The 18,797-nt window shown below is 40.6% G+C and overlaps 1 protein-coding gene across 4 annotated transcripts in view; it reads left to right on the forward strand.

The window, feature by feature from the left end:
* The window catches only part of LOC130929706 (contactin-associated protein-like 5), a 178,971-nt gene that overhangs the window by 101,029 nt on the left and 59,145 nt on the right, over positions 1-18,797 (forward strand). For all 4 annotated transcript variants that reach the window (XR_009066945.1, XR_009066944.1, XM_057857110.1 and 1 more), the window contains exons 11-16: positions 2,058-2,164; positions 5,731-5,850; positions 5,914-6,114; positions 9,781-9,943; positions 10,443-10,570; positions 14,554-14,724. Coding sequence is in view for 2 of the 4 variants with exons in the window: in XM_057857110.1 (XP_057713093.1) it covers positions 2,058-2,164; positions 5,731-5,850; positions 5,914-6,114; positions 9,781-9,943; positions 10,443-10,570; positions 14,554-14,724 (890 nt within the window). In the remaining 2 variants the exon portion in view is untranslated. The remainder of the gene's footprint in view (positions 1-2,057; positions 2,165-5,730; positions 5,851-5,913; positions 6,115-9,780; positions 9,944-10,442; positions 10,571-14,553; positions 14,725-18,797) is intronic.

The raw sequence follows: 18,797 nt of genomic DNA on the forward strand, positions 1-18,797 counted from the left end.
AAATATCCAGTGAGTGGCAGTTCTGTGGGCGGAAATGCCTTGTTGATGCCAGAGGTCAGAGGAGAATGGCCAGACTGGTTCGAGCTGATAGAAAGGCAACAGTGACTCAAATAACCACCCGTTACAACCAAGGTAGGCAGAAAAGCATCTCTGAACGCACAGAATCTCGAACTATGAGGCAGATGGGCTACAGCAGCAGAAGACCATGCCGGGTGCCACTCCTTTCAGCTAAGAACAGGAAACTGAGGCTACAATTTGCACAAGCTCATCTTAATTGGACAATAGAAGGTTGGAAAAATGTTGCCTGGTGTGAAGAGTCTCGATTTCTGCTGCTGGTAGGGTCAGAATTTGGCATCAACAACATGAAACCATGGATCCATCCTGCCTTGTATCAACGGTTCAGGCTGGTGGTGGTGGTGGTGTAATGGTGTGGGGAATATTTTCTTGGCACTCTTTGGACCCTTTGGTACCAATTGAGCATCGTTGGAACCCCACAGCCTACCTGAGTATTGTTGCTGACCATGTCCATCCCTTTATGACCACAATGTACCCAACTTCTGATGGCTACTTTCAGCAGGATAATGCACCATGTCATAAAGCTGGAATCATCTCAGACTGGTTTGTTGAACATGACAATGAGTTCACTGTACTCAAATGGCCTCCACAGTCACCAGATCTCAATCCAATAGAGCATGTTTTCGATGTGGTGGAAAGGGAGATTCGCATCATGGATGTGCAGCCGACAAATCTGCACCAACTGTGTGATGCCATCATGTCAATATGTACCAAACTCTCTGAGGAATGCTTCCAGCACCTTGTTGAATCTATGCCACGTAGAATCGAGGCAGTTCTGAAGGCAACTAGTAAATGCTTTAAGCACTTTAAAAGTAATAATAATAATAATTATTATGAATAGTTTTAAACATGTTACTGTCCCACACATTTTTAAAAATGCCCAATCCATTTAAAAAAGTAAAAAAAAATTTTTTTTAAAGCTTGTCTTTATTAAATGCTTCATTGAGTGAGTCGACTCAGATCCGCTCCAGCTGCTCACATACACACAATAAGTTGCCACAGCAACTGTTTAACAAGTTAAACGCTAATTGACACATGAGGCGCTTTGAAGGTCGAGTATCTGGCAAGATCAAAGCCTAACCATCTGTCAATCATCGTTTACTTTAATAAGCAACTCCAGTTCACTCTCTGACGAACAAAGAGCAGGGAGAGAAGTTTGAAGCGCGAAGTATAACTGTACACATCACACACAATGTAGATGTAATGCATGATTTTATATACAGTATGATTTTCTTATGTGTTTGTAGTTTGTCGTTCCTAGGCGGAATCCATTGGGCAGAATCATGGTTGCCCAGTGGACTAATTTTGAAAAATTGACATTGCTTAAACCACCTAGGAATGATAAAGCCTGCGAATCAGAACGTTAACGTAACACGGAGTGTTGGCACCGAAGCAGAACTAATGGTTTAGTTTGGTCTGGCTGCCAAATCTTCGCTCAATTAACGCCGTCGCGTTCGCAACAATTATCAAGCCCGTCAGGCGTAAAAGAAAAACGCGGTTGAAAACGTGTCGCGAGTGAAATGAGCCAACGCTTAACGAAGCGAGCTGGCGTCCTCGCCGAGGTCACGACTTCTCAATTTTTGCATCCATGGTGTTGTTTGCGCTTAGTGCGCAGCAGGCATACGCTCGGTGAGCGCGCTGATTGAATTGAACGCAAGTCAGGTGGAAAATGTCGCTTTTCAACGGAGGGTCAGCATGGTAGTCATACTCCACGGGAGCTTATTATTAAACCTTCTCTGCAGTATTCTTAGTGCTGTGCGTCAGGAACAAAACGTCACCAAAGTTTCCGCATAGGTCAGTTGACTTACAAGTCAAATGAAAACGCTCAAGTAAAATATTAACAGCAGTGAAACTTAAGTTCAAGGGTGAGCAGCCAGGCTACATTGTTACTTTGTTTTTTTCAAACCTTTGCAACTTTACTTTGACTCTGAACATAAACACACACCAATAAATTGTACATGATATTTTCCCGTTGTTTTCAGATGTTCTCCGAGTCGCTGCGAGCACGGCGGGCGCTGCACTCAATCCTGGACGGGTTTCCACTGCAACTGCAGCGACAGCGGCTACGGCGGCGCCACCTGTCACAGCTGTGAGTCACTGCGGGGCTAGTCTCCTAAATAAAAATACTCTGAAAATAAATAAATAAAAGATTGGCCCTGCAAGCTCAGGCAGAGTCAGCAAACTGCAGCATTTCATGTGGATCAGCTGCTGTATTTCTTTGTAAGTCGCTTTGCACAGCCAAAAATTGGACTGACCGCCAGCTCGTAAATGAGAACTAAACCCTGAAGGAAATTAGAAATAAATACTGCACTATACAATTTTGTTAGACAAATATTTGCACTATAATACAGGACAGGGATCTCAAATGTGCGGCACAGGGGCCACTTGTGGCCAACGGAACAATATTTTGCGGCCTCAATTCAGCTTGCCTGCATGTATGGATAATGAAAAAAATATTGAAATAATCAGTAATAAAATGAATTAATTGAAAGATCCATTTAAACAGTAATAACTAAAAAAGAATTTAAAAAAGTAAATTAAAAAGTGAGTAAAAAAAAAAAACAAGGTAAATAATTCTAAATGAGTTCATATTAATTTTAAAAAAATATAATTGAAAAAAAAAAATCAAATAAGTGTGAGTTGTGTATATTTTGAGGTGAGAATTTTATTTTTTTATTTTAAATATCTCTTGTGACCTCACATAGTTTAGCTCTTTGGCTGCCATTGACTGCAATCGATTGGTCTATTGCTGTCAATAGGTGTTTTCAATACTAATGTCCTTTTTAAAAATTTTAATTAAAAAATTTTTTTTTAAATTTATTAACAACACGTACTCTGTGATTTGGGTTAATGAATGAGTTAAATGACCACTGTCTCATAGTTAAAATAAAATGTCTTTCAGATAAAGAAAAATAATTTGCATGTTTACCAAAAACTTTCCCAAAATTGTTAGCTTCACTTAGGATGTCTATTTGTGGTTTCCTTTCAACCCTACATGTTTTTGTCCACAAATTATCTTATTCCTGCTTAAAAACTATGGTCAAAGAAATGTGTAGTGGACCACACATACACAAGGACACTGGTGTTCCAACTTAGGTGGAAATTCAATTTAATAAAGTCACAAAAAAAAAAAAAACAGTTTAACAAAATGTGCTGGGCCCAACATATAAGAGGTCAACTTAACAATAGGCCTCAACCACACTGACCTCCAGACACATATCTGTGGCTGTTTAAATAAGGACGGACTCTACTAAACGACCACCCAAGGGAGGTATGATAACAAGTTAACCAAACATTGTCAACATAATTAAATAACAACAGATGGAAAAATTACATACCTTAAAGTGCCTATGACAGCAAAAATCATTTTTATTTCAAAGATTTCAAGCGGTATGAAATGGACCGCTTAGATGTGTGTGGAAGCGAATTTTTTATTTATTAAATTTTTTTTAATCCCTCGCCATGAAAATAATTTCCTGTTTTGAGAAGGAATGCGAATGTGACGTTACCCGGCATCTCACAATACAGAATTGCTTTATAGCATGCAGATGGACTGCGGATTGAGCTGATTTTGCGGATTAATTCGTTTGTTTTTCGCACCACGCAACCAAATGTGCTGCAGGGTTTTGTTGCTGCACCAGGGAGAGGCGTGTGAGCCTTTTTGGGTTTCAAAAACAGATTGGCCAAAACAGGTCCGACAACTGTGGGACCATTGTACTCATGAGGAAGTGAGTAAACATCGTGTTTTTTATTATGTCAAATACTGGGATTATGGCACACATTTTAATACGGAAGTGGCTTGTATTTTGTGGCTGACAATGCTCCTTGTCCACCGAAAATGCCACTCGGCGGACGACCAGCAGCTTGTCGCACACCCCCCTCGGTCCTCTTCGCATGCCCACCGGGAGAACGCTATACTCGGCTTATGCTCCATATCGTCCAGACTTCCAGCCCCCTCTGCCCTCTTTGTGTAGCCTAGAACCCCAGACTCACCGCTGTTCCAGCAATTGAGTCTGGCGACCGTCCCGCGGATCAAATTCCTAGGGCGGAGCAAGTCACACCAAACAGACAGCGGAGTCGACCAAGCAGCGACGGGCGGACATTGGTAAAGCGACAAGAAACTCTAGCGCGAGTGGAGAACGGAGAAGTTATTCAACATGGCTCGCGCGAGACAGACTGTTGTCACTGACTTATGTCGATGTGTTTTTGGTAATTTAAAACTGATTTTACCGCAGATTGGAACATATTCTCGGCTCTGCCGTTCGCCATCTGTGTTGTTGTGGAGACGACTTCCGACGCGCAAGAGTGACGCTGCTCGTTAAGAACACGTCACGCAAATAATCAAATCTGATTGCACGGATGATTTAGTTCAGCTCGAGAGGCCATTAAGAAAGTGGGTCCCAGACTATTCTCACAGTGTTTGAAAAATACAGGGAGAACAGTCTGGCCGCGCCAGGCAACTCTTCGTGTGCCCGGCAATAGATCCCTATTCTCGGGTTGGGCTCGGGCAGCTAAGCGCTCCTTTGACGTCAGCCGGTTTGTCCGGCGGTCATTCTCCAGCTGCTTCCCCGGATAAACGCGTTGCCGATCGGCGGAGACAAACGACAATCCCGCCACCGTGTGATATGACCCGGGGTAGTTTTGTGTGATTTTTAGCTTCGAAAGGCAAGAATAAAACTCGTTTCAGAGTAGCATGTCGGCTAGCTGTCCGGGTTCTTTTAGGCTCTCCGAAGCCAGGCCAGGTAAATGACGAAAGCTGGACAAACTCCGGTGGCATAAAATATCGTTCGGGAGGTGTAAGAAGTCGACAGTTTTGAGCATTATGGAGTAATTTTGCCATGTCGGATTGAATAAATGCATTTTTAATATTTCATATTCCATTTAGCACAAGACTGTTATTTGTCACGACCATACCATTTATTTAGCAATTGGGGAAAAATACTTCGATAAAAAAAATATCGTGTAAAAATATTGGAGTAGAGAGATTGAAACAATGAGATTTTGATGCTGTCTTCGTCACATGTTCCTCATTCTGAATAATTCCCCCTCAATGGGCTGAATTCTAAATCAGATGAAATCGTGACCCTGCCGATGTCATCATCCAGCTGGGGACGCTAAAGCGCTATAATGACAGGCAGGGGCTAAACGGCAGATTAAAATACTAATTTCTCGTCATCTGTGCTTTTCCAAATTGTTGTATATTGATATATTGATTGATTCAAAATATGATTCAAATTCCCATAATGCTATTTTTTTTTTGCTGCCACAGGCACTTTAACTACAAACAATAGATCAACTAATGTGCATTTAAATAAACACTGGAAAAATGACCCCAAGCAGTCATGCTTAAATTAAGTTAAATATCCCCCGTTCCAGATGGTAGGTGCCAGGTCTTCAACAGTTTTTGTCGTTACCTCCAATTAAAAAATCAAAATCAGTAAACATTCTGACAAATATTAACTAAAGTGTGCACCCGTTAGAAAACACATGTCCAAATAACTCAAAATATTAAATAATTAATTTACTAGATCTTGATCACAACACTAAATTGTGGTGGTAGTTGTATCCACCACAAAAAATATTTAACATTTAAGAAAAAGTGTACGTTTTCCTCATGGAAGACCCTTGAAAAGGCTTGAAACTATTTTCTCATAGCGGTGTACGAACAATCCTGCGAGGCGTACAAACACAACGGCAACACGTCAGGACATTTCTACATCGATGTGGATGGCAGCGGACCCATCAAACCGCAACTGGTTTACTGCAACATGACAGGTGAAATGCACATTGTTAGCATAATAATTATCAATGTAGTTTATCCTCCGTTTTCTCCATCAGAGGAGAACACTTGGATGGAAATTCGCCACAACAACTCCGAGCTGACACCAGTGCTGCCATCTAGTGGTGAACATCAGCACCTTGTACGGATGAACTACTCTGCTAATGACGAGCAGCTGAAGGCTGTCATTGGCCAATCAGACCACTGCCAACAGCAAATGGTCTACCGCTGCAGGAAGTCACGCCTCCTAAACACAGCAGGTGATATCCTATGCTATTTTTGGGTCAGATTCTGATAAACAGAGTTAGAAAAGTCGTAATAAAAGAGTAGGAAAGTAGTTTAAAAGGAAAATCTAGGAAAAGGGTCAGAAAATAGGAGTCCTAAAAGAAGTGTTTAAAAAAGACCCCAACAGTAAGACTAGGAAAACTATGTAATGAAGTGTTTGAAAGGAACAAAAATGTTGTGTTGTGAAATGAAGTGAACGCTAGGGGGTGCACTTGGATATTGCAATGAAGGGCATCCTAAAATGTTGTGTTAAAGAAAAAGAACAAAGAGATTAAAGAGGGATTGAAGCCACTACACGTCTCTTGCTTGCTTTGTTACTTGCCTTGCTACAATACCACATTTTTAACAGTCTGAAAATCTTCCCCATTCAAGTGAGGCGATATCCTCTTCTTTCATGAGGCGACCTGTGCTCTTCTGTGCTACTAATGTAGTGAACCGTGTGTGGGCTTAAAAAATCTCTTCGTGAGAGAAAAACGCGAGGAGACATGCGCTCTTGGTGAAGACATCGACCCGCTATAACAACGACAACATTGCGCATGTGCACGTCATCATACTGCGACACCCATATTCATATGTCATCAACTATAGGCCAATAGGTGAGCAGATAAGCATGATGGGAAAGATTATGACCAATAGGACAGCAGGATCTTATGGCGTCACATTTAAAAGCAGACAGCAGGAAGTACATATGTATCTTTTACAGTACAGTATAGTATTTTTGCATCTCGTAACCTGAAATTTATGTCTTAACAAGAGGCAATATTTTTCCGTTGAGGTGTTTCGTATCTTGAAAATTCCGTTTGTAGAGAGGTTCGTAAGTAACGGTACCACTGTATCTAAGGGAACATGACAAAGACTTGAAAAAGTAGCGCTCGGAAAGAAAAATCATGGTCCACAAAGGCGGTGTCGGCAAAGACATTGAAAGCTGAAAAATTAGATTTATGAAAAACGAGTCTGAAAGTCAGAAAACAAGTTAAGGATATGTTCAGACCTTTGTTTTTTGCCTATATGCTAATATTTTCCAATTCCAATGTTTTCAAATCATACGCTTTTTTTCACCATGTGGATATAAGTCCCATACGTATTCGAAAACATAGAGCTTGCTTCTCGATACCGCGCTACCAGGAAAAAAAAAAGTTGGCTCCTGTAGCATAAAATCCCCCCAAATTTCCACAAAGAATGACGGCTAAGACCTCAAAAAGGGACCATATTTATACTTCCATAAACACTGCGTCACGTGACGACATATCGCAGTGCGCATGCATGTGACATCATGGATGCGTTTCGTTCACACTGGCATATGGACAGTGGGGCAAATAAGTATTTAGTCAACCAGAAATTGTGCAAGTTGTCCGACTTGAAAAGATTAGAGAGGCCTGTAATTGTCAACATGGGTAAACCTCAACCATGAGAGACAGAATGTGGAAAAAAACAGAAAATCACATTGTTTGATTTTTAAAGAATTTCCAAATTAGAGTGGAAAATAAGTATTTGGTCAGCTACAAACAATCAAGATTTCTGGCTTTCAAAGAGGTCTAACTTCTTCTAACGAGGTCTAAAGAGGCTCCACTCGTTACCTGTATTAATGGCACCTGTTTTAACTCATTATCGGTATAAAAGACACCTGTCCACAATCTCAGTCAGTCACACTCCAAACTCCCCTATGGCAAGACCAAAGAGCTGTCGAAGGACACCTTAAACAAAATTGTAGACCTGCACCAGGCTGGGAAGACTGAATCTGCAATTGGTAAAACGCTTGGAAAGAAATCAACTGTGGGAGCAATTATTAGAAGAAGTAAGACATACAAGACCACTGATGATCTCCCTCGATCTGGGGCTCCATGCAAGATCTCACCCCGTGGCGTCAAAATGATAACAAGAACGGTGAGCAAAACTCCCAGAACCACACGGGGGGGACCTAGTGAATAACCCACAGGGAGCTGGGACCACAGTAACAAAGGCTCCTATCAGTAACACAATGCGCCGCCAGGGACTCAAATCCTGCACTGCCAGACGTGTCCCCCTGCCGAAGAAAGTACACATCCAGGCCCGTCTGCGGTTCGCTAGAGAGCATTTGGATGATCCAGAAGAGGACTGAGAGAATGTGTTATGGTCAGATGAAACCAAAATAGAACTTTTTGGTAGAAACACAGGTTCTTGTGTTTGGAGGAGAAAGAATACTGAATTCTATCTGAAGAACACCATACCCACTGTGAAGCATGGGGGTGGAAACATCATGCTTTGGGGCTGTTTTTCTGCAAAGGGACCAGGACGACTGATCTGTGTAAAGGAAAGAAGGAATGTGGCCATGTATCGAGAGATTTTGAGTGAAAATCTCCTTCCATCAGCAAGGGCATTGAAGATGAGATGTGGCTGGGTCTTTCAGCATGACAATGATCCCAAACTCACAGCCAGGGCAACAAAGGAGTGGCTTCGTAAGAAACATTTCATGGTCCTACAGTGGCCTAGCCAGTCTCCAGATCTCAACCTCATAGAAAATCTGTGGAGGGACTTGAAAGTCCGTGTTGCCCAACAACTGTCAATCTGTCAATCAATGCTGACATTGCTCTGGGTCCGGCGGGACTGTTTGCCGGCGCTTAAGCAGGGGAATGACGAGCCATAATAGTCTGCTGAAAGTTGCTTGCCGCCGGAGGCTGGCCGATCGGCGAAGGCAATCACTCCCGCCGCTGTATGTGACAAGAGTCGGGGTAGTTTTGGTGATTTTTCGTGTTCGAAATGTGAGGGAGAGACTTGGAAGAACCGCTTGGTTCGATTTATCATGTAGCCTAGCTCTGACACCTCCTGTTTTGTTTAAGCTCTTTCGTTCCTCTCCGAGGCCGGGGCAGAGAAATGTCAAGAGCCGGACTAACTTCGGTGGCATAAAATATCGTTCAGGAGGTTTAAGAAGTCAGCAGTTTTGACCATTATGCAGTAATTTAGCCCTGTCACACTGAATAAATGCATTTTTAATATTTCATTTAGCACAAGACTGTTATTTGTCATGACCATACAATTTATAAAGCAGTCGTGGAATCAATATTTATACAAAGAATATTCTGTAACAATATTGGAGTAGAGAGAAAAACAATGCTGACATATTGCGTTGCCCATGGAGTCTGTTCTAGTAATCAGCCTCGTGTTTGTTGTCTCTTTGACCTTTTTCTCGTTCAGAATCTTCCTCTTCCCCTAAATTTGACTCAAACATATATGGCTGTATGTCACATACTTCCTCTGGATTGACAATATTGTTCGAAAAATCCACACCTGAACCAGAATCGCTGACAAACGCTTCTTCCTCCATTGGGCTCCATGCTAAATCCGCTGAAATCGCTCATTGTCTGACGTCATCACCAAGATGGAGGCGCCAGAGCGCTATAACGACAGGTTGAGCTAAACGGCAGATTTAAAGATGCAAATTGTTGTATATAGTTGAATCATCTCAAAATATTATTTTAATTTCAATAATAATGCTATTTAAGATTTTTTTTCTGTCATGTTATGTATGTAAAGTTGAATGAAAAGAGTTTGAAAAGTGACGGAAAGGAATTCTGAAAAGAAGGGCGAGAAAAGAAATGTCATGTAAAATCTCATAAGACAAGGAAGTTGTTGTCTGACATTTTATTGTTTGTGGTATATCCCAGAGGGTTCTCCGTTGAGCTGGTGGATCGGCGGCTCCGCACCAGGTGAACGTCAGGATTACTGGGCGGGGGCTCAGCCGGGCAGCCAGCAGTGTGCATGCGGCCTGCAGGGAGACTGCTTGGACCCCAAACATTACTGCAACTGTGACGCTGATAGCGCTCAATGGTACTTAACCTCCAATACAATATCGAGAACGGAAAAATTAGTTCAAGACATGACATTTTCAATTAATAAATTTATTTCACTGAACATACTAAATGTGTTTTCCAAACACATTCTACGTTCCAAACATGGTACATTTGTGTGTACAGCATTCACCCATCCTTATATTTAGTTTCAAGGGTTTTCTCCTAACAGGGTAAAACCTTTTACAGTCTTAAACTAACACAGCATACATGTTTTATGATTAGACTGTACATACTGAGTTGTGTGCATTTGCTCTATGCAACCTCTTATGTTTTATTCACATTGTTAGTGCTTGCGCTTTACATTTGCCTGTCTTTTTCCAATTCAAATATGTATTTCTAGTGACTAAATATTTCATACAAGGTTCTCCCTATTGGTCCTGGAATGAATTAACTTGGACATGCGCGATATGATAAGCATGAATAATAAAGCAGCAAATGTCAAAATATTACAACATACTGTGTTTTCCTTCCTTCAGGGCTGAGGACTCAGGCTTGCTGACCCACAAGAAGAGCCTCCCTGTCCGCACTCTGGTACTAGGTGATGTGAAGCGGTCCGGCTCAGAGGCCGCCTACCGGGTTGGGACGCTGCGTTGCCATGGTGACAGTAAGTCCGGTCGCCTATGGAAATAAATAAGTCATGTGTACAATGGAGACTCGAGGTGAAAACCTATACATTAGTCAAATGTATTCACATGGGGCGGTGACTTTGCGTAAGTCAGACTGTGACCATAAGGACCACTGGTTTTTGATTCTGTTCTTCTGATTCCCACATAACGTTACTCTCCATTGAAAAACGATTAAGTCCAAAGGTTCATGCTTTCATTTTTATGCAACCAAATCACGAAATCAATATATGTGTACTAGGGGTGTAACTGTACATGTATTTGTATTGAACCGTTTCGGTACGGGGTGCTCGGTTCGGAACGGAGGCGTACCGAACGAGTTTCTGACGTAATTTAAAGTGCTGTCACATTTAGTGCGTTAACGAGCGGTAATTAATTTTTTAAATTAATCACGTTAAAATATTTGACGCATTTAACGCAAGCGCGGAATGCCTGCTCATGCATCCCATAGTCCCACTGTTACGTCCCACGGACGGCTCGCTATGGGCGTAACATAAAACGAGCCACACACACAAGTTGAAAATGGACACAAATTTATTCACACAAGTGGAACTCGCGATGAACAAAATATACAAAATGCGGAAGAAGCTGGCTTCAGCGTAAGCCCAGGCCAAAACAACAAACAAAATGAAACTACACTTAAACCCCACCCGCTAAGTAAACCCTGATCGTAAAAAAGAAAAAAACAATACAGCCACGACCCTGGCTTCTACACTAAACAAAACGAGTTGAACGAAAATGGCAGTTTACGCCTACTGCTGCGGTGCTCTTATTTAGAGTGGTGAACAAAAACGATCCAATAACGAATGAACACAAAATGCCTCACTGAAAAAGTGGGAGTGTAACAAAATAGCGATCAAATGCACAGGCGAATGAATGGCGAGCAAACAGCTGGCGAGGAGGTACGCGGCACGAATGCTGTCAAATGCGAACTCTCAGTGTTGACTGTAAAATGACGAGCGGTAAGATGACTTTTGTTAACGCTGCCTTTATTTGGTTAACAAGACTCAGGCACAATACAACACACGCGGGGATGCGAGCTCAAACAACGGCCGAATGGTACTACCTTGTTCGGCTTAGCTGCCGTAAAGCAAGTGTCGTTATTGCCGCAAATGTAAACAAATCGCTGTACAATGGATACATGACAGACAGCGGCTAGTTTTTGAAGTTGGCACCCTTCCTCGGGTGGCCCATCAGCGGCGGTGACGTCGTCTGCCCGTCCGGCGTCAATCAGAGTACGTCACGTTGGGAGGGGAGGCAGCCAGCTGGCGGACGCGACGATCAGCTGACTAACAGTTTCAAAAAAGATAACAATTGAACGGCCAGGGCCGTCACACCACTCAGAAGTGCAGTGAGCAGCGTGGGTAACAGTTAAATGTAAACATGGAAGAAAAGCAGGTTGGCCCTCTGGGTGGGGAATTCAAATTAAAAAATAATATAGATGGAACAACTCTCAGAAAATGTAAATGAGTTGGTTTGCCTCAGCGACTGACTAGAGGATGAGTAGGGAAGAGGGCCACATTTATGTGTACACTACACACACTTTGCACACTTTATAAATAATACTGTTTTTGTTACTGTTCTAAGGCTCTGTTGTGTGTTTGTTTATGCAAAGAAAAAGAAAATGTCTTCAACAGAAAGAATGATCATGCTAATGCCATCTTGTGGATTTATTGTTATAATTAAAAAAAATACAGTACTTATGTACAGTATGTTGAATGTATATATCCGTCTTGTGTTTTATCTTGCCATTCCAAAAATAATTTACGGAAAAATATGGCATGGTTTAGAGATGGTTTGAATTGTGATTAACTCAATTAAAAATTTTAATCGTTTGACAGCCCTAATAACCCTTACTTTTCGAGGCTGTGGTCATAAAGTTAATACGAGAAACTTAACTGTTCAATTTTGCACATCAGATATTTTTTTTAAAGAAAAAGTCTTAGCCAATGTTATTTATTTTTATTTTGTTTTTCAAAATATCTACATTTCAGAATATTGTATTTTCTATTTCTGAGCAGAATTTTAGTTTTGTATAGCAGGGGTCCCCAACCTTTTTTGTACCACGGACCAGTGTTATTTGGGTCTTTTTTTCACGGACCGGTGTTCTGACAAATTTTTCAACCCATCAAAAATTGCAACGATGGGGTTCTGCTCATGCGCGTAACGTTAAACATAGCCGCAAAATGCGCAAATGCAGCGATTCCAAAGTAAACACTACAAACTTTCTTGAAAGAAAGGAATATTAACTTACGTTTGATCATTGAAGGACTTGTAGAAAAGTTCTCAGATACATCCTGCCATGTAAGCTGCACACAACTGCACACCGCTCTCACCATTATCGACTTCGACTTGTCGTTAAACAGAAACCAGCTTTGCAAAGATACGATGTTGGAAATTGTAGCAAGGTTTTCAATGTTCTTGTAGCGATGTCAGGATATTCCAGAATGACTTTAATCCAGAACCTCGGTAGAGTTGTTGTCTCAAATATACGTTTAATAAGTTCGCCGTAATTTGCGATCTCTACAAGTTGATCTTCCTGTTGCACAGACATGCTCGAATCACTCGGTTTATTCACAAACGGGTCACGAATCCACTCCTTCGCAGTTCGTGGGTCTTCGAGGTTGTAGGCTCGTCAGGTGCCCTTTTCGCCGTAAAAATATCTCCAAAGACGTATGTTTTTCAGTCATCTTCGCTGGTGTGGGGGCTAATTATTTCTGGGAACAAATGTGCTGCGCCCGCGGCCTAGCAATACGTTATTATCGAGGGAAAGCGCACATAGATATATTATATACACAAACAAGATGTACGGCTAGCAGTCCAATCAATGGATTTCTATGACGACATTCTAATCTATCCCGTAGTACTATATTTAGAGTTGACAGGGATATTGGTGTGTTAAGCAGAGGCACAGAGTTAATTCGGCCAGAAAGTGGTCGTTATTAAATTATTATTTCTGTGTGGCCCGGTAGCAAATGCGCCACGGACCGGTATCGGTCCGCGGCCCGGCAGATGGGGACCCCTGTTGTATAGGCTAATGTTCCTCTTGTTGAAAGCACAAAAGTGTGTAATAAACAACTAGCGCATTTATATTTTGCCTTTTGTTTTCCTACTGTACCGAAAATGAACCGAATCGTGACCTCAAAACCGAGGTACGTACCGAACCGAGATTTTTGTGTACCGTTACACCCCTAATGTCTACGTATGTGTCTTAAGAGAAGTTTTCTTCTTTGCGCCGCAAGGATATGCATGATGCTATGAATCTGAAATGAAGAGTCTTCAAAAAAAAGTGTCACTTAAAAAAAATGTAAAGAAATCATCTGAATTGAGTACGATATTATGAATGCAGAAACTGACAGAACACCAGAAGAAAAGAGTCCAATTGAAAGTCAGTGAAAAGAGTTGGACAAAAATGAATCCCAAAAAAAGAAGAGACTCAATTGACGAGTCTGAATCAAAAAGTCTCATTTGAATAATAATAATAATAATAATAATAGAAAAACTTTTTTTTTTTTTTTTTTTTAAAGCCCAGGAATGGAAGAAATAGGGAAAAATGAGATTCTGAGAAAAGGCTTGTGAAGATTCTAAATTAAAGAGTTAGAATTAAAGTGTCCCAATCAAAATATGGAAAAATAAGAGAGAAACTAGAAAAAAAGAACATTTTTGAAAATGACAGTCTGCATTTCTGTAAAGAAGATTCTGAATCAAAATGATGAGGAAGAAGAAAAGTATGGGAGAAAACAGGTGGGAGAAAGTCATAAAAGAACAAAGAAAACTTTTGAATCCAAGCGTTAGAAGATAAGTTTTTTTTTTTCTTTTACACTGCCATGATGCATATACCAGTTGTGTCAAGAAAGTGTAAAGAAAAAAATCAGAATCATGCTACTTGAATCCCAACACAAAATCCAGCCTTAGATCACTAAAATAGTATCAGTTCATAATTCAAATACTTTTCACACCTCAGAGAATTTCTGGAACGCCGCCTTCTTCGCTACGGAGACTTCCTACCTCCACTTCCCGACGTTCCACAGTGAGCTGAGTGGCGACATCTCCTTTCTGTTCAAGACGAGCGCTCCCTCCGGCGTCTTCCTGGAGAATCTGGGCATCAGGGATTTCATACGCGTTGAGCTGAGCTGTGAGTTAGCGCCCTAGGAACTGTTTAAAAGGCTGTGATATGCATTAATACTCAACAACATTAAATTTCCTAGTCATTTCTTTGTGTGTAGGTTATTCAAATACACTAGTTCAACGCTATCTGTAATGTTTTAAGGTTATCCTAGGATTAACATTCCTACAACACCCAATAGGAGGACACTATGCAGTATTTAGAGAGGAAAGAAAAATCACAAAAACCAACTCAAGCATACTCACTATCACTACAACCATATGGTTTTCTACAGGATAATAATCGTATCATTATACAGTGATTCTAATATATAGCATGTTGTTCATCGCAGGATAATTGATCTGATAATGTAGGCCAATGTGTAGCAAAGTAGGGGGAGAAGGCAGAAATTATTGGTTCATAGTATTTTTATTTTGCGAATGGAGTGAAAGCAGCACATTAATGCTTTCAAGCAACACTAGCTAACTTTTCAGTTTTGGTCGATTTTAGCAGTGCAGGCGGACAAAAGCGGTAGTGTTTTTTCTTAAGGAAGACTGCATTTCCCATGAGGACCAGCGCACCATATCGTAAAATCCTGATCGCCCGGTCGCCTAAAGATGGATTGAACAACATTTCTGTTTCCAGCGACTGTGTGAAGGATGAATAGTAATGAGTATTGAATCAAGTTGTGGCTAAGCAATAGTGTATGACGATGTTGAAAATAAAAATTAGAGATGTCCCGATCGATCGATCGGGTCCGATCACATCATTTTCAAAGAATCGGAATCGGCAAAAAAATATTGGCCATGCCTTTTTTAAATATATATTTATATATATATATATATATATATATATATATATATATATATATATATATATATATATATATATATATATATATATATATATATATATATTATTTTTTTTTAAATTAAATCGTTTTCTAAATGTTTTTAACGTTACAGACATAACATGTCACACTCATCCAGAGTCTTTAGTTTAGGCTTAAGGTACCGATAACGGCGGTAATTAATTTTTAAAAAATGTATCACCCACTCACGCATTGTCGCGCTCAATCTATAATGGCGCCATTTTACCCGTTTAGAGAGATAAAAGGCAGCGTAAAATGAGTAGAGTGAATTTTGGCAGCCTTTGGAGCCTTTTCTTAATAGGCTAAAGCCTTACAATCCCTCTCCCTACAATTAGAAATATCATGGGAAACAATGTGGGGAAGCAAGGTAGCAATTGATCTTTTTCTTAACACCTTATGTTATTTCCCAACGCAGAGAAGATATATGAATTGGTAGCACTACGCACAGTCATGGGTCCACTTCCCATCATGTATTTGGGTTGAATGGCTGCAGTATCATTTACTGAAAGCTAAACAAATACACTAGATGGCAATATTTAGTCACAATATACAAAGTCACAAGTCTTTCTATCCGTGGATCCCTCTCACAGAAAGAATGTTCATAATGTAAATGCCATCTTGACGATTTATTGTCATAATAAGCAAATACAGTACTTATGTACTGTATGTTGAATGTATATATTCGTCCGAGTTTTATCCATTTTTTTCTTAATGCATTGCCAAAATGTATATGATCGGGAAAAATGATCGGGAATGATTGGAATTGAATCAGGAGCAAAAAAAAAAAAGCAATCGGATCGGGAAATATCGGGATCGGCAGATACTCAAACTAAAACGATCGGATCAGGAGCAACAAAACATGATCGGAACAACCCTAATAAAAATCATTTGATTTTGTACGGTATTCCCCCGAAAATCCCGGTCACAGTGTACGATTTTTTTAACAATTAATTTGTATTAGACCTTACGTTTTTATATTATAAGTATAACAAGTATTTGAATACCTTAGAAAATCGATGTTAATATTTGGTACAGTAGCCTTTGATTACAATTACAAAGGTCAAATGTTTCCTGTAACTTTTCACCAGGTTTGCACAGACTACAGCAGGGATTTTGCACCACTGCTCCACACAGATCTTCTGTAGATCAATCAGGTTTCTGGGCTGTCACTGAGAAACACTGAGTTTGAGTTTCCTGCAAAGATTTTCTATTGGGTTTGGGCCTGGAGACTGGCTCGGCCCTTCCAGAACCTTGATATGCTTTTTACGAAGCCACTCCTTGGTAATTCTGGCTGTCTGCTTTAGGCCATTGTCATGTTAGAAGACCCAGTCAGGACCATTTTCAATGCTCTAGCTGAGGGAAGGAGGTTATTCCCCAAAATGTCATAATACATGCCCCTGGTCATCCTCTCCTTAATACAGTCCAGTTGTCCAGTCCCATCTGCAGAAAAATACCCCCAAAGCATGATGCTGCCACCCCCATGCATCACAGTGGGTATGGTGTTCTTGGGATGGTACTCATCATTCTTCTTCCTCCAAACACTATGAGTCTAGTTAAGACCAACAAGTTCCGTTTCAATCTCTTATGACCACATGACTTTCTTCCATGACTCCTCTGGATCATCCAAATGGTCATCGGTAAACTTAAAGCGGGTCAGGACATGTGCTGGTTTAAGCAGGGGAACCTTCTGTTGCATGCATGATTTTAAACCATGACGTGTTAGTGTATTACCAACAGTAACCTTGGAAATGGTGGTACCAGCTCCTTTCAGGTCATTGACCAGCTCCTCCTGTGTAGTTCTTGGCTGATTCCTGGCCATTCTTAGGATCCTTGAGCCCCTACGAGGTAGATCTTGCATGGAGCCTCAGTCCGAGGGAGATTGATAGTCATGTTTGGCTTCTTCCATTTCCTAATAATTGCTCCAACGGTGGCTCTTATATCACCAAGCTGCTTGACAATTGCTCAGTAACCTTGTCCAGCTCTGTAGAGGTCTACAATTCTGTATGTGGTGTATTTGGACAGATCTTTGTTCTTGACCATGTTAGTATCTGGAGTCTTCCTGATCGTATGGGGTGGACAGGTGTTTATATGCAGCTAACTGCCTCAAACAGGTCAAAAAGTCTACCTCCACTCCACTTATTCGTTGGACTTTTTAAAGGCGACTAACAGGTCTTTGAGGCTCACAGTTCTAGGCTAGACAGGTGTTCAAATTCTTATTTGCAGCAGTATTATACAAATAAATAGTTTTTTAAAAAATCATACACTGTTGTTTGTGGATTTTTTTTTCTTTAGATTGTCTCTCACAGTGGACAAGCACCTACCATCAAAATTTCAGACCCGTCCATCATTTTTAAGTGGGAGAACTTAGAAAAATTGCAGGGTGTTCAAATACTTATGATCGCCACTGTACTAGAGGTGTCATTCAACTAGTTGTTAGTCGACATATGTTAACAAATGTTATGAAAATATTTTATAAAGGTTGAAAAGTTACCTAGTTTTGCTTTAAGCTAACATCAAATCAAATTTGCATAAAAACCAAAAATAAATAAATAAATAAAAATACATTTGGAAAATACAAATCCCAGTTCTTAAAACCTTTATGTAAACAGAAAAACACCATGTAACATGCATATAGAAAATATACTTTTTCATTAAAGAAAAAAAAAAAAAAAAACAACACCACACCGATGTGACGCATTTTTTTTTTTTTTTTTACATTGCGCAGACAAATCTATTACGTTATTTACAATATTTGCAAAAGACAAAAAGGTCCAGCATCCACAACTACTGTCGAGTCTAAAGTGGTAAGGGGCTAACCGCTAGAATGCCAGCCCCTCATTATCAATCGCCTCTGACAGGAGAAAACAACTCAATGGCTAGGTTCATACTGCAGGTCTTAATGCACAATTCCAATTTTTTTTGTCATATCTGTTTTTTTTGGGGGGGCGTGCCAGTTCAGACTGCCTTTGTCGATTGAGCCCGTAGTATGAATGCATGCGCACTAATTTGCAGTCTGGCACGCGCTGAGCAAACTGACCCGCATGCGCAGAAGCATACAAACAAACAAATAACTACACATGCTGGCTGTATGTCATTCGAGGGTGATCATATTTTGATTTCCAAAAAGAACACACAAGTAGCAGACATGAATAATCCCTATTTAGTCTGATATTCAAAGTTTATATGGACTGATAGAACGCATGCACGCACTGTACGTGCATGTCGCACACGC

Source organism: Corythoichthys intestinalis, chromosome 14 (assembly GCF_030265065.1).
Source record: "Corythoichthys intestinalis isolate RoL2023-P3 chromosome 14, ASM3026506v1, whole genome shotgun sequence".
In the NCBI taxonomy this organism is placed as follows: domain Eukaryota; kingdom Metazoa; phylum Chordata; class Actinopteri; order Syngnathiformes; family Syngnathidae; genus Corythoichthys; species Corythoichthys intestinalis.